At 41.7% G+C, this 16,325-nt stretch overlaps 1 protein-coding gene across 1 annotated transcript in view; it reads right to left on the bottom strand.

Annotated features, from left to right (window-relative positions):
- The window catches only part of LOC139645236 (natterin-3-like), a 28,732-nt gene extending 20,066 nt beyond the window's left edge, over positions 1 to 8,666 (bottom strand). Inside the window, exon 1 of the mRNA XM_071520904.1 lies at positions 8,541 to 8,666. Coding sequence (XP_071377005.1) covers positions 8,541 to 8,666 — 126 coding nt within the window. The remainder of the gene's footprint in view (positions 1 to 8,540) is intronic.
- Positions 8,667 to 16,325: the final 7,659 nt, after the last annotated feature.

Genomic DNA, 16,325 nt, shown 5'->3' on the forward strand with positions numbered 1-16,325 from the left:
ATATAGTCTACTGTCTATCGTATGTCTTTATTGTCCCCCTGCACTTAGCAGATTGGAGTTTTAGTTATATAAACATTTCTCTGAGGCAGAGCTGCTCTGGAGGCAGAAACAATCTGATTGGTTGAGTTAAACTTCAGTGGGCGGAGCCTGAAGACTGAAACCCAGTGAAAAAGACGAGGTAAGAGAGGAGGAAACTATATTATGAAGCCTAGTGCTCTGCTGCTAACTGAAAAAATACAATCTATCCATACTAAGTTATCTAGGTTAGCTAGTTAGCTAGCTGAGCTTCCAACATCATGAATGAATGAATGAATGAATGAATGAATGAATGAAAAAAGAAGTCACTGCCATTTATATTTTTATTCACATTTTGACTTTGCCATTCAAGTTTGCCATTAGCCAACTTGTGCTCCGAAAAGCTGTGAATCTTGGCTCCGCCCACTGAGGTTTAACTCAACCAATCAGATTATTTCTGCCTCTGAGAAATGTTTGTAGAACTAAAACACCAATCTTGCACTTTCTGTGAAGTCCAGTTTTCTCTGAGCCAGTATGTCAGTAAATTGTCTTTCTTGCATCAGTGCTAACCAAGACAAATTCCTACACATTTCTTGCACTTGGTGAATAAGGAGATTCTGGTCCTGACTCAAACAAACAATGTTTCTTTGCATCTAATATGTGAATCCATTTCTGTGGTGCTGGTAGGAGAGAAAAGGCTGAGATGGCGTAGGGAGACGAGGAGGCTGGGCGCTCTTAGGCTCTGTATCCCATAATAGCCTCCTAGTGCCTCCGCAAAGAGAGATGCTTTCCCATGCGCTTCAATGGAGACGAGCTGGAATTTTCTTTGAAAAAGCCTTTTTCTAAAAGCGGGGTCACAGCATCGCAGAGAGGGCCAAACCATCAAATAGAAATCATTGTTTTTCATTATTTATATCCTGTTGATTCCTTAGTTCTGTTGTGTGTGCTGAGTGGGTCTGGAGTTGAGGTGTGTGTATGTGTGTGTGTGGTGGTGTGTCTGTGTGTGTGGTGGTGGTGGTGGTGGTGGGGGGGGGGGGGGGTACTTGGTAATCAGTTGGGATATGATGGATTGGCTTAACCCAAGAAACTACATCTACTTCTATAACCTGTCCAGTTATTACATTTGAAGGGTTTCACTGCAAAACACTGCATATCCAGTGGAAGAAAAATTCTCAGTGTTTCAAAAACACAACTAAAATGTAGGCCTACTACTATTTTTAGTTTTATTTTTAAGTTTTATTTTCAGGTCAGCAGCCATTTTTATAAGAGTAGCTGTCACAGTTTAAAAAAAAATACATGCAGGCGCACTTAACTGTTCTCATTACATTAGGATTATTGTTTGTGTACAAAGTAATGCTCTCTGCAGGAAGTTAGAGCCACATGCTGTCGTCCCATCCGGAGTGAAGTGAGGCAGTGTGTGAAGTGTGAGGCACATGTTAGATGTTTAAATCCTGGACTGAGCCCCTGTAAGGCCAGTCTGAGTGTGGCAGCAGAGAGAGACTGTCCCGTCACTGAAGGGTCACAGGTTTGACCCCTGCAGAAGAGATAGTCCATGGGCCAGACCAGATTTTGGTACCACTCAAGGTGGCAAAATCTAGTTAAAAATTTTGAAAAGGTATAGGTCCGTAGATGATATTTTGGTATGATAACCATTGCTGAATGGTAGCTTTGTCACAGTAATCAGCTCATGAAGTTAACCACCCACTACAATAAATTGGATTGTAGGTGCTGATGCATATCCTAATCCTTTAGTGATGTTTTATGAGAATATGTTTGATATAATTTTAAAGGGCAGCTTCTTAGCTTTCATTCAAGCCCAGTTGTGAGTCTGTCTGACAAATAAAGAGGTCACATGGGCTCTTCAAACTGACAGTGACATTTATTTTTCCACAATTTTCACCTAAACTATAGTCTTTATTTGAGCACTGTGACATCTAGGAACATCACAGACACAAACATCAAAAACTGGAATACTCACAGGACTGTAAGGATTCAGAAAAAGTATAATCTACCCATACTATCCCATCGTGAGGGGTGATTTTGGGCCTTAAAATGGAAGAATGACTTCTCGAGGGAAATCTCTCATTTATGTTCTTGATTGTGAGTAATATGGTGAGTTGTCATTGTATTGTGAACTGGCCATAGCACATAGGCCTTCTACTTAATGACACATACTAATCTTCAGACAATTCCCCAAAGAATTTCACAGTTCAATAATTTACTGCAATTTCAACCAGAGGTTTCTAGGAATTTGTCTTAATGTGCTCTGGACTAGCAATCTCTGAACCCATCGTCTATCGGTCTGACGACGGATAGTCTCTGGGGGCGACGGCCAATATTTGGGGGTTTCCGGTATAGAGAATGGAGTTGGAGTTGAGAGACGACGTCTCATATGCAGATATCTGTTTATAGAGATTAGCCCAAATGTCGTCCGGACCTAAAACACCTACAAAAAGTATCAATGTTTGTGTATTGTGTGGAGAAACGTTCGACTCTCGCGTCTCAAGTTGCTAATCAGACTGTAAACAATGTATTTTATACTGTTTGGGAGTGAATGAGCATGAGAGGTCTGGCAAAACTGAATTAAAAATACCTTTAATTGTGGTGCATGCACATAGAAACAGTCAGAATCAACATTAAAGGGATGAAACAAGTTAGAAATCAGCAACAAACTCAAATAATGCTGGAACTGTACCTGCTCACTCACTGCATGTCACTCTGGATATGACTGTCAGCTAAATGCCTAAGCTGTTAATAGCCTTGGGTGTATGCAGTTCTTTAATAATATTACAGCCCCATAACCTCTGGAAGCAAACAAAAGGAAGTGAGAACAGGAGCTCATGTCTCTGCAACTGAAGACAGGCGGAAGACGGGTCTCTTTCCTCTGTTTTGTCTGAAGCCGAGGTGTTTTTCCAGCGCCGGGGAACAGAGCGATGTTTGACTGGATCCAGACTCGGACCTCTGCCGCCCGGGCGGGGCGATGACGCAGGGAGAGGGCGCTCACTGACATCACGGGCCGTAACATGAGGATAACTCTATATATTTTATAAACATTGGGGTTTGGGGTTTCGCGGGGAGCGGGGGAGGGCGGCGGCGGGGGCTAATGCGCTGGATCACGCTAACATCACATTTCCCTCACCCGCGGCGCTTTAGGGGGAATCCAGCTAAGCCTCCTGCCTCGCCACAACACTGAGGGCCTTCACACCGCCGCGGGACCCGGCCAGGAGTCTGACCTTTCACAGACAACCTGGGCCCGCATAGGCTGATGAAATGATAATAAAGCTGCCGGGTGCCAGGAGCTCCCTCCCTTCCCTCGCTCGGTCGGAGGAACCTCTCACGCTGGAATCCCTAGACTAAATAACAGACTGAACAGCCGACACCTGTAAGCTGGAGCGGCGGGTCAGAGGAGGGAGTCTGCCCCGACACACCGCTCACACAACTGGAGAAAACTCCCAGCAAACACTCTGATGTCCAAATGAAAGCTGAGACGATGTCTGTAGTCACTTTTTTACATCTCTGTTCGAATGTGCTGTGTGCACTGCAGAAAAGGTCCATCTTAGCAAGCCATTCGATCACATCATGAGTCTTAAAATGTTATTTTTCTGTGAGGAAAGTGAAGAAATCTGCCAATGGGGTGAAGTAAATATACTTGTTTGCAGTGAAGTTTCACTAATTTCAGGAATTTAGTAGAAACAAGTGACAATATGTGGAAACAAGGAAGAATAAGGAAGAGAAAACTCCACTGGTTTCGAGAAAATGTCACTTCATTCAAGAAAATTGCTGAAACAAGTTGAATGGGCTCATCCTGTTAGCAGATTTTTACAATTCTTTTAAGAAAAATAGTTAAGACTCAACATGAGGCTGCATGGCTTGTTAAGATGGATTTCTGATTTCTGATTTTTGCAGTATGTGAAGTCCTGTTGCTGCTGTACCATCTGTGCCAGTATGCACTTGTGTTACTGCATTAGTTTGTTGTTGTCTGATGTGAATAAAGTGATTCTGATTCTAACTTTGATTCTGTATTTCAGTCTCTTTCTTTGTAACAAATCAAATATCCAACTCACTCATTTACAGAAGCTGAGAAAGACCTTTTATTTGCATAGAGTTTCTTCCCATCCCATTATCTCAAGATCACAAATTAATTATTGTGTTATCACAAGATATCAAACTTTGTTTTCTTCAGATCATGACTGCTCACCTCATTATGTTGTTTTTCTCAAGATCACGACTAATTATCTCGCCTGTATCGGACTGTGCTTTTTGAAATTGGGACCTAAATATCTCTCTGATATATAAGTGCAAAACAGTTTCCAAAATTGTTTTAATTTGATTATTTACCATGCCATAATACTGTGAAAATGTTGTGCTTGTTTGGGTCAAACGCTGCCCTGTCAAATGTGTGTTGGATAGGATTAGGTCTTGTATGCCAACTGGAAAAAAAAAAAAAAAAAAAACTTTCATCAATTTTGAAAAAAGTTATACTCTCTGAAATTCATCAATCAACATTTAAGAAACCTTTCCGTACTAAATGCATAACTACTGTGTAAGCAGTCTGAAGATGGCTCATAACTTTAATGGCAGCCCATAATGTGCTTTACTTTCATGCCAGCAACCATTTTGTTTAAGTAGCTGTTAATTCACATGGCGGAAATCTCATTCTGGAGTGAAGCTCTTCATTAACATAACATGAATTAAGTTGACATTTTATGGCATTTCTGTGCTGCCAGACAGAACACAGTGACAGACAGACAGACAGGAGGAGGGAGAGAGAGAGAGGGAGAGGGGAGATGACACTGGAATCCCAAACTCAATACACTTGTACGCCCATGTATTAAAAAATTAAAATCAACATCAAACACTTCCTGTGTGCCAGAGGATTTTTCCCTGGAACACCAGCTGTTTAGAATAGTAAATGTAAAAGCTTTCATGAACCGGCTATAGGTTGGATCACTGTTGTGTTGTATCAATAAGTGATAGAGAGTAGCAAATGTACATTTATTTAAATTAAATTGTCAAGATTCAATATATGAATGTGAATCTGCCATTTTGAACATGACGCCCCAATCTGAAACACAACACATTTATGTGTTACCAGACATGATGACACCAAAAAGCAGAGAGAGAGGATGACATAATTGTGAGCTGGGCTTGAGCTCACAGCACCAGGAGCACAGGACACATGACTTCACCCACCAAGCCAGCAGAGTCCCTGCTCCTCAGTCTGGACTCCAGCTGTGGTCTGCCTGTCTTCAGGTCTTGGTCTCTGTTGTCTCTGGAGGAGAGAGGAGAGGAGTGGGGTCTGTGACTGAAGGCTGAGAAAATCTGGGCAGTGAAAGTGAATGTGAAACTCTTCTCTTATCTCTTCTCCATCAGCAGCTAGCATCAGGCTCCTTGAGCGAGGTGCAGATTGGAGTTTTAGCGACAAACATTTCTCATATTCAGAGCTGCTCTGGAGGCACAAAGAATCTGATTGGTTGAGTTAAACGTCAGTGGGCGGAGCCAAAGAACCAGCATTTTTTTGGAATGAAAGTCATGATGTCAAGTCAGCGGCTAGCTAACTAGCTTACCTAGATAACTTAGTATGGTAGATTGTATTTTTCATTTAGCAGCAGAGCGCGAGGCTTCATAATATCAGCTTCCTCCTCTCTTACCTCTTTCTTTTTTTTACTGGGCTTCAGTCTAATGTTACTTAGCCAGAAAAACTGTGGTTCTTTGGCTCCGCCCACTGAGGTTTAACTCGACCAATCCGATTGTCTCTGCTTCCAGAGCAGCTCTGCCTCTGAGCAATGTTAATAGAACTAAAACTCCAATCTGCTAAGTGGGACAGTAAAGACACACGATAGACAGTAGACTATATATCATTCAGCTTTTACTCACTAAAACTTTTTCCTGGATTAATAAAGGTCAAAAACTACTCGACTACTGCAACTCCTTACTGGCAGGGCTCCCGGCATGTACGCTCAAACTTCTGCAGATGATCCAGAACACAACAGCGCGTCTGGTCTTGAACCGGCCCAAAACAGCACATGTCACTCCGCTGTTCATCTCCCTCCTCTGGCTCCCAGTTGCTGCCCGCATCAAGTTCAAGTCCTTGATGCTCGCCTACAAAGCAGCAACCAAAACGGCTCCGACCGACCTGAACTCCCTCATTCAGGTCTACGCTCCCTCCCGCTCACTACGCTCTGCCAAGGAGCGGCGCCTGGTGCTGCCACCACAACAAGGCCCCTAATGCCGCTTTTCCACCGCATGGTACCGGCTCAACTCGCCTCGACTCGCCTCTACTCGCTTTTGATAGTACCACTTGGTTTTCCACTGCAGATAGTACCCCCTCGATTTTGGTAGCACCTCCGTCGAGGTTCCAAGCGAGCTGAGGCGATGGAAAAGCCCAATGGAAAACCAAAAAAGGCGAGTAGAGTCGAGTCGAGTTGAGCCGGTACCATGCGGTGGAAAAGCGGCATAAGTCTCTATCCAGACTCTTCTTCTGTGGTTCCTCGGTGGTGGAACGAGTTACCAAACTCCATTCGATCCGCAGAGTCCCTCTCAATCTTTAAGAAAAGGCTAAAGACCCAGCTCTTTAGTGAACACCTTCTCACTTGATGGACTCTGTAACCAAAACAAAAAAAAAAAAAACTTTTATCTGCCTCTATGCTCTGCCTCGTAGCACCTATGTCCTTTTGGACCAGAACTTAGCTTTATGGCTCTTACTATCGTTGTTCTCTCAAGACTAGATCCTTGCTTGTGTTGTATTAAAATCTCATGTGTACGTCGCCTTGGATAAAAGCGTCTGCCAAATGGGAAATTGTAAATTGTAAACTTCTCTCTGACTGTTACTCAGGAGTCATCTCATTGGCTCCCGGCCTTGGTGGGACAGGAAGTATTGGGCTGTGAACCTACAGGCCGGATTGTCAGAACCGACTCAGCTGAGCCGAACGCCAGCAGCTGGAGACTCATCTCGTCCTTTTGGTTTAACAGAAACTGACAGAAAGAGTTTTAATGAGAGGTGAAGATCTGTCAGGCAACATAACTGTGACAGAGACACGTCTGTGTGAATATACTCAGTACTGCATGTCATTCTGCCTCAATGCACATACAGTAGAGACTGAATGTTGAATGTATATCTCCAGTGTAATATGTCCAGTCTACTGTCTGTCATACTGTATGAGCTGAATGTCCTGTATGTGAAGTCCTGTTGCTGCTGTACCATCTGTGCCAGTACTTGTGTTACTGCATTAGTTTGTTGATGTCTGATGTGAATAAAGTGATTCTAACTTTGACTCTGTATTTCAGTCTGTTGCTTTGTAACAAGTCAAATCCAACTCACTCATTTACAGAAGCCAGGAAAGGCCTTATTTGCATATATTTTCTTCCTATCCCATTATCTTAAGATCACAAATTAATTTTTGCGTTATCACAAGATATCAAACTTTGTTTTCTTGAGATAAATCTCATCCATTACAGAGAACAGATTTTGTGTCTCTCCATCAGCAGAAGCTGGATCGTACTTTGGCAAATTGTAGAGCGATTCACAGTGAACGGACAGCAAAGAAGAGAAGAGGAATCTGGCTTTACTTTATCTTAGAATTTACACATTTTCGAGTTAAAAGAATCCAGTTTGAACTCTGCCCTCTCTGGAAAAGATCACAGCTAACAACTCTTTTCTAAAAAGTAACTCACTATCTTTTACTCCGAAGACATTATAATGAGACACTTTTTACTTTTACTGAAGTACCTGAGCAGGACATTCTCCACTCTTTCCACCACTTGTCTTTTGACATTTTGAAACAGGCCTGGATCTCAGCAGCAGCTGTATCGGAGCTCATCTCTCTGACTGAAGCGGAGCCTCGTCTCCTCTGTCCTGAACCATCTGAACCCAGACAGAGGTTTTATGGCTCCCCAGCGTCCGGAGCCTCGGCTCTGCGGCGCTGCAGATCAATATCCGCCCGGCCGCAGAGGGTCGGCCCTATCAGGGCGTATCGAGCCCCTGTTCCTCTACGGCTATCTCTCCTGATGGATCACGCATAAATGGTTATTGCTATAATTATGGTAAAGAACCCCCGAGCAGCGAGGGCAAGCCTGGTCGCTGGTCGCTGCAGCAAAAAAAAAAAAAATGTAATCATGTATGCAGTCTTAGAATCTGTTTCAAGTAAAACATTTGCCAACTGGAGTGACATGATTTTATTTGTTTCCAAAGCAGTCGTTTTTCTGAATTTTTATTTTTTTGTGACAATTGTGATCAGAGAGTTGTTTGTCCACTCAGCTGATCTGGATCAAAATATAGATCAAAAGTGTTAAATTATGTCTGATGGGTGTGGACTGGCACTGTGTTGATTTTTACCCCTTCAGAGTTAAATTAACACACACAATTTTGCTGTGAAACGGCATATCGCTCCACTTCTTTCTAGGTAATGTCAGTTGATTCAAGAAAACATCTTGAAAAGAAGTTGGATTGCATTACAAATGAGCCAAGTGTATCAACCTAGAGGCAGATTTCACCACTGAATACAAGCTGAAATGCCTAGAAAGACATGTGTGGCAGCTGGTATCCGGGCTCGCAGCTTGTTGTGGTTTCCGCTCCGTGTCTGGAGAGCCGGAGAGCCGGAGAGCCGGAGAGCGCCGGCGTCCTGTGTGGCCTCCGGCTCGCTCTCAGCCATGTTCTCATGTTGTTCTGACTGAGCGGACAGGCGCTCGTCAGTCAGAGCGTTGTCAGAGGATCAGAGAGGAGGACGGGGCTCCTGGTGGGTATCAGCATGTTGTGTCACATTAAGGATTCTGCAGCTCTCCGTGCCGCGGCGTCTCAGCCGGCCGCTCAAGCGGACGGACCGGAGTGGAACAAATCCTCCAGGACACAGATCCTCCCGTTAGCAAAGGAAGCTAAAGCAAACCAGAGAGAGAGAGAGTGAGTGAAGAGTGATGAGGAGAGGGATGGATGGATGGATGGATTGGATATTCATACATACTGTACATACATACATACTGTATATATCATATATTTCGATAGGAGAGTGGCTTGGGGCAAAGCCTTCTCTAGCTTATTGGATAGAAACCAAAGACAATGTGAGAGAAAGGAGAGAACATGACTGATCAACACATCAGATTTTACTTTAATCAAGGTCTAACACAGGCAGAAATTTTTAAGAAAGTTCAGTTTTTTTTTTTTTCCGCACAAAGAAAATACCAACAAATAGATACAACACGCAGCTAAACACATAGTGTGCAGGTGAGGAAACCTATAGTATCTCACCAAATTACCATAAAATTAAAACAATATACGATAATAGCAAAAGAATAAAACAAAGAAGAAAAAAAACAAAGAGACAATCATACAATGATTAAAAGTAAAAGTGCCGTCAGGGAGGCGTACAAAATCACATTGTGCCTTTCTATTGATAACATTTAAGGTTTGAACTGAAAGCTTCAATTTTTTGTTATCTCGAGATAACGAGATAATTAAGTCATGTATATTAAGTCATATACCACAACCGCTATACTGTATGTAGCCTATATACAGACATACATACATACAGTATATATAGTATACTGTATAGAGGCAGATCACTGTTGCTACTGCCACTAGTACTACTACTTGTACAACCACTACTATTACTACTGCTACTACTATCACTACTACTAATATCACTTCTACTACTGCTACTGCTACTGCTACTGCTACCACTATTACTACTTCTTTTTTTTTGTGTCACTTATTTTTTATTGGAAATTGTATCGTACAAAAGTTAACAGTGAACACTCAACAGCTTGGGGTTTATAGTTCATAGATATCAAGTGTATTGTTCTACATTTCAACCATTTTCAACTCTGTGTTTGTGATGTAGATTGTCCATTTGTCCCATTTTTTCTATGGGAGACATTCTCCTTAGTCCTTGGGATAAATGTTTCAGTGTATATTACAGTGTCCATCCATTGTTCAAGTCCAGGGGCTTCAGTTTTGTATCAGTTTCTGGTGATCGCTTTTTTGCTTCCAACAAGTAAAATCTTACAAAGGTGCCAGTCACATTTTAACAGCACACCCTCTGATATTACACCGAGGTATAGCACCTCGCAATCTTTGGGGCAGTGGTGGAAGAAGTACTCTGATCCTTTACTTAAGTAAAATGCAATGTAAAAAATACTCCATTACAAGTAAAAGTCCTGCATGAAAAATCCTACTAAAGTAAAAGGACATAAGTATTAGCAGCAAAATGTAGTTAAAGTATTAAAGTAAAAGTAGTGGTTTGGTCCCTCTGACTGATATTTTATTATATATGACATCATTAGATTATTAATACTGAAGCATCAGTGTGTAAGCAGCATGTTACTGTTGTAGCTGCTGGAGGCGGAGCTAGTTTGAACTACTTTATATACAGTTAGCTAGTTTAGTCCAGTGGTTCCCAACCTAGGGGTCGGGCCCCTCCAAAGGGTCACCGGATAAATCCGAGGGGTCGTGAGATGATTAATGGGAGAGGAAAGAAGAAAAAAACAAAGTTCTGATACACAAATCTGTTTTCAGTTTTTGGACTTTTTCTCTAATCTTTGATTTTTGCTGAAATATTGGATCATTTGAACATTTATTGAAATGAAAGCATGTGAGGTTTAGAGGGAAAAATCACTCAAATCTGAAATGTGACCCGACTACACACTGCTTTTTGTAAGACGTCAAAAGCCAAAAAGGTTGGAAACCACTGGTTTCATCTTTAACAATGTGTTGTATTTTAAAAGCTTGTTATATTATCCATTGTGTCAAATCTCCATCTGAAAAGTAACTAAAGCTGTCAAATAAATGTAGTGGAGTAGAAAGTACAATATTTCCCTCTGAAATGTAGTGGAGTGGAAGTATAAAGTAGCATCAAATGGAAATACTCAAGTAAAGTACAAGTATCTCAAAATTGTACTTAAGTACAGTACTTGAGTAAATGTACTTAGTTACTTTCCACCACTGCTTTGGGGGTTTTATATCCTAAGATCTCTCTTAAAGCTGAGCCTATCTTATCCCAGAAAACCCTGATCTTATTACTATACTTCTACTACTACCACAATAAGGTTCAATATGTTGTTTGCCACTGAAAACACATTTTCCAAACAGTGAAGCACAGGTCGACAGAGTGCAATTTCGCCAGAAGCCGTTGTGAAAGCTCAGCGGTCAAATCGATGCTCCGCTCCGCACTGTGGGATGTGAACGTCTCTGTATTGGACTTCAGCATCAGTGCAGACCTGTCACCTGACCTGTCACCTGACCTGTCACCTGACCTGTCACCTGACCTTCACAGGCGTAGAGACTGTCCTACTGTAAGATAATACATGGACTCTCAGTGGGAATCGATGCTAAGTGGATGAGTCACGCTGGGACCCTGTTTGTCTTATTGAGCAGTCCGGGCGATGGCTCCGGACAGCCGATCTATTCTCTGGATCTGTGTGTCGCTGCTGTCCTGAGAAAACCTCCTCACTGCAGTTTTGGTGATTTTCATGTTTTAATTTGAGTTGAAGGATTACATGCAGCTTCTGTGACATTGGGCTGATGAAACCTTTTGAAACCCCTGCTGTATAAAACTAAACTGGTGTTCAAGCTGGAAAGTTGACATTTTTTACTGGTGAAGATATACAGTATTTCTGTGATTTTTTTTTTCTAGTACTGACTTCCACAGCTTCCTCTCAGTGCAGTCAGGCTCTCACAGAGAACCATGTGCATATTGTACTGAACCTTTTCCTACATTTCAGTTTTTTTATTTTTTGGGGAACACTTTGCTTTAAGTGTTCCTTAACTAATGTTAACTAATGCATTAACTAACATGAATTAAACACGAATATCAACATTAACAAACATGAATTAATGTTAAATGCACATGAACAACTGCATTAATTAATGTTATACATGTTTGTTAATAATGTTAACTAATGTGTTAACTAACTATGAATTAAGCAAAAACAGTGACATTAACAAAGATGAGTTCATATAAACAACTGCATTAATTAATGTTGTTATACATGTTTGTTAATAATGTTAACTAATGACCTGTTTCCTCCTGTCTGTCTTTTAGGCATATGATTCTGCAAGTTGCATGTGTGTATGTTTTGTTTTACATGCTTTTAATGTTTGCTTGTATGTTGTTTGAAACTTTGTATTGCTGCTATCTTGGCCAGGGCTCCCTCAAAAAAGAGATCTTGTAATCTCAATGGGACTCACCTGGTTAAATAAAGGTTTAATAATAAATAATAATGTGTTAACTAACTATGAATTAAGCAAAAACAGTGACATTAACAAAGATGAGTTCATATAAACAACTGCATTAATTAATGTTGTTCTACATGTTTGTAATACCAATGTATTGTCTAAATTGAACACACTTAAACTTAAACTATTTTCTGTATTCTACCAATACTTCTTATACAATACTTCCTGTCATACACTAGGCTACCCCTAAAAGAGACATATTCCCTAAATTGCTGTTTAAATTTTTTATACAGGCCTACTACTTTTTATATTGTTTGTGTTGTTTTATGTTTAATGCAAACCCAAGTTGTACGTGCCAACTTCCTTGGCCAATAAAACTGATTCTGATTCTATTGCTTCAGCTGAAAGAGTCTAATTAGAGTCCCAGTTATTGATTACAGTCAGATTGAGTTGTGCAGTGTGTAGGCTGTACATAGAAGAGTCCAGGTTTGTCCTTAAGTTGTTGTGCTGCAGGCCTCCTGAGGGACGACGGGCTGGATGGAGAACCCAGCAGGACGGGAAGAGGGGGGAAATAACCTCCACATCTCCGCTCATTAATATTACACGCTCTTGTCTGTACAATACAGTGGAATCTCAGCCTCCTTTAACCTCTAAATAATTCACGCAATAAAATCCTTTTTTCTTGGCCTCCCTTAAACTTAAATCTTTTCTTGGTGCTGCTCAAAGTGGAGGCGATCGGAGGAAGAGGAGGAGGAGGAGGAGGAGGAGAGGGGAAAGTGCTGGGAGGGAGAGAGAGAGAGAGAGAGAGGGAGAGAGACCGATATTTATTTTATTAAATATCAGATATCGACCAGTCAGTGGTTCCTCCCTGATCACAGCTACAGAAAAACAGTCTGGAAAACCTGCAGTGATTTTAACCCTTTAACCCTTGCACAGTTTATTTATTTGTTTAAAAGCCTTCTTTTTTAAATTAATTCTCCATTTAAAGGCAGTAATGTCTCCCAGAGTTTCTCCACCATTCAATAGGTGTGGTGGGTCACTCTGCCTTAAAGAGCTGCTGACACTAAAAGAATTTCACCAGTCTGGTTTTCAGTGGAGAGTTTTAGTGTCCCATGATGGTCTGAATGCTGTTTCAGAGGCTTTTACACCCCGATGAGAAGAAAACTCTGGAGGAAACACTGAATACTTCTTTTCAGTTCATTTTTGTCATGAAAATGGTCAAATTTAAAGATATTGAATATTGGCACAAAATATTGACTGGAAAACTTCAGACTAAAAATATCACCAGCAGGTTTCAAAGGGCTTTACATAGCATCATATACATGTCACATACCATACTACATTACATATAGCCTACAGTACACATCATATACATCCTATACTATGTCATATACATACTCCATATGCATCATTTACTACATCATATAAATCATACACACTTTAACAAGCTGAATGTGTCTAAGTGTTGAATTGTATTGCAGCAGGCTGAGGTTCCCTGCTCTTCCTGATGAGGTCGATCCAGCAGAGCGGATCCAGACTGAGCAGCTTCTCTCTGGGAGCGCTCGGGCCTGTTGGTTCATCCTCCTGCTGAGGCTGAGGCCGAGCTGACTGACTGACTGACTGACTGACTGATGACACTGTAGCTGCTGCTCAGCCGCCCGCCGCTCAGAGTCAGCTGGAACAAACTGAGCGTCAAGGTGAGCAGAGCGCACCGCACTGCAAAAAATATCCATCTGAACAAGTCACTCAGCAGGAGAGTGGCGTCTGAAAACGTTGTTTCCCTTGAAATAATCGAAAAAATCTGACAGTGTGCTGAGAGAATTTCACCTTCTTCCAGTGCAGTGTCACATGTTTAAAGCATTTTCTTGAAACAAGGCAGAATTACGCAGATCATTCCACTAGAATCAAGAGGATGTCAATTTATTCAGGAAAATTCTTTAAAGCAAGTTGGTTTTCACTGGAAACAAGTGAGATGAAATAAAGAAAAACAGGTTTAAAGCCTCTGTCCTGTCCTGGACTAAATGGCTTGTTCAGGTGGGTATTTTTTGCAGCGCGCGCTGTTTTGACGCATGGTCACATCCCGTCAGGTCAGCACTGGAAATTAATGCGCTGCAACAGACAGGATGAGACCGGATACGGTGTGCAGAACATACCCCAATTAATTATAACCGGACCAGGTCCTCCGGTCATCTTCTTTTTTGCTGTGCTTTTGGATACAGTTGCCTCCATTTATTTTCATTTTGGGTTTTGTTGGGACTGGAAAAGAAAACCTGGGAAGGAAAGCGGGGAGATTTGTGGATTTTAGAAAATTGCACAGATTTGTTTCTCTGTAACCTGTTCCGATTAGACAGAAAACAGAAGCGAATGGAGGAAACAATGAGGGAAACAGTTCCACATTGAGCAGAAGTTTTATTTCATTGCCACCAGCCTCAGTCTCTTTGTTTGGACGCTGTGTTTTAAACTTCAGTCACTGTGGACCGGCGCGCAGACTCTGTGATTAGAGCAGAAATGTGAATAAAGAAATCAAGAGTTTTCTCTCTCTGACGCACCGAGACAGATCGCCGCTGTGACCGACGCGCCTGGCTGGATGTGTGGATGTAAAAAGCTGCTGTCGGATGAGAGTTAGGCTGCATGGGTCACTCCTCTCCCAGCTGAAACTCGACCCTCCTGCCCGTCACCCCTGCCCGAAACCAGGGCGCCCAGAGCTGGAGGTGCCGGGGACGCCATGGGACTATCCAACTACTGATGTGATAGGTAAGATGAGCATTTTATGAGAAAGTATCTGCGGTTTCTGCGGTGTACTGTTAACCAGAATGGTTCTCCACGGTGCCAATAGCCTTGTACGGTGGCAGAACCCTTCTTGGTGCGGGAAAGAACCCGTTAAGAACGCATGAAACGATAATTTGTCACAGTCACCAAATCGGCATTAAAAGAACTTTTCAAGAACCACTCTAAGTTCTGATTTACCATTTGTTTTTATACCAATAGTTCATAGGATTACGGTTTTATATAGTGCCTCTACCCTAACTAAAGAAAACCTTGAGGTATCTTTAATTTTTGGACTGTTGTCTCCAAACGCTCCAATTGCTGCAGCGCTTTTACGCACAGAAATCAAAAAGTTAAATTGCATCTGTCTCGGCCGATGTCATTCTTTAAGTGGGTACAAAGAAAGGATGTTTACCATTGATGCAAAGATAACCTCTGGAATTAATCACTGATAAGAGACACGGAGGTTTTTCTCAGCCTGTCGGTCTTGACTGTGTGAAACAGTTTGGATCCTCAGCCTGCAGTGAGTTTCTGTCCATGGTGCTGATTTATAAACTCCACTCCCATGAAACCTGACCGAACCGAGCCGGGTGTGATTCGTTGGTGTTGAACAGAGAACAGGATATGAAAGTGAATCTGATGAGGAAGTAAAACACGAGGCAATTGTGCGTAAAATTGCACTGTAAATTGCATCGTAAATACATAGCGATGAGTTGTTAGTGTGTGATGTTGTGCTGAGTTTTATAAGCCTTTTCCCCAGTTTCATTGATTACAATAAAGAAATCAATCAAATGGTGCATTGATATCTTATTAATGAAACATATCGCATCCATAAGCCTGCTCAGTCACTGGTGTGTGTGTCTGTGTGTGTGTGTGTGCGCGCGCGCTAATGTTTCTATGGTACTCAATAGTGAGTTTATAGTGACCTTATCATAATTAATGGTATTTTCATCCTCTATGGTGTCACTATTTGGTTTTGTACAGAATCATTCTAGATTTTACAATAGGATTACTACAGTTATTTTTCCTAAGGTGTGTCTGACCTTGTGCTCAGGCAGCAGAGTATCAAACCACTCCTATGAGACAGTCAGTGAGTCAGTAAGACTGACTCACATTTAGCTGGAACGTTTGGAAATTGAGTGTGCTGATTAGCAGAGACCTCTAAACCCTTATTTCCATCCTGCACATGCAGCCAGGATCAGTGATGAAGTAAATAAAGGTGGGTGAACTCTGACCTCCAGTCAGTGATCATCATAATGCAAACAGACACCAATATAAATAAGAGTCAATCTTCAGAAAAGCAGCAATTTATGATTTATAATTTTTCCTTACAAGGCCCAATCTTCATATTGCATACATCATGATATTACTCACTATG

This window comes from Centroberyx affinis, unplaced genomic scaffold, assembly GCF_046629955.1.
Source record: "Centroberyx affinis isolate AG114_WGS23_722 - 3 ecotype Tasmania unplaced genomic scaffold, CSIRO-AGI_Caff_v1 ptg000833l_1, whole genome shotgun sequence".
Lineage (NCBI taxonomy): Eukaryota > Metazoa > Chordata > Actinopteri > Beryciformes > Berycidae > Centroberyx > Centroberyx affinis.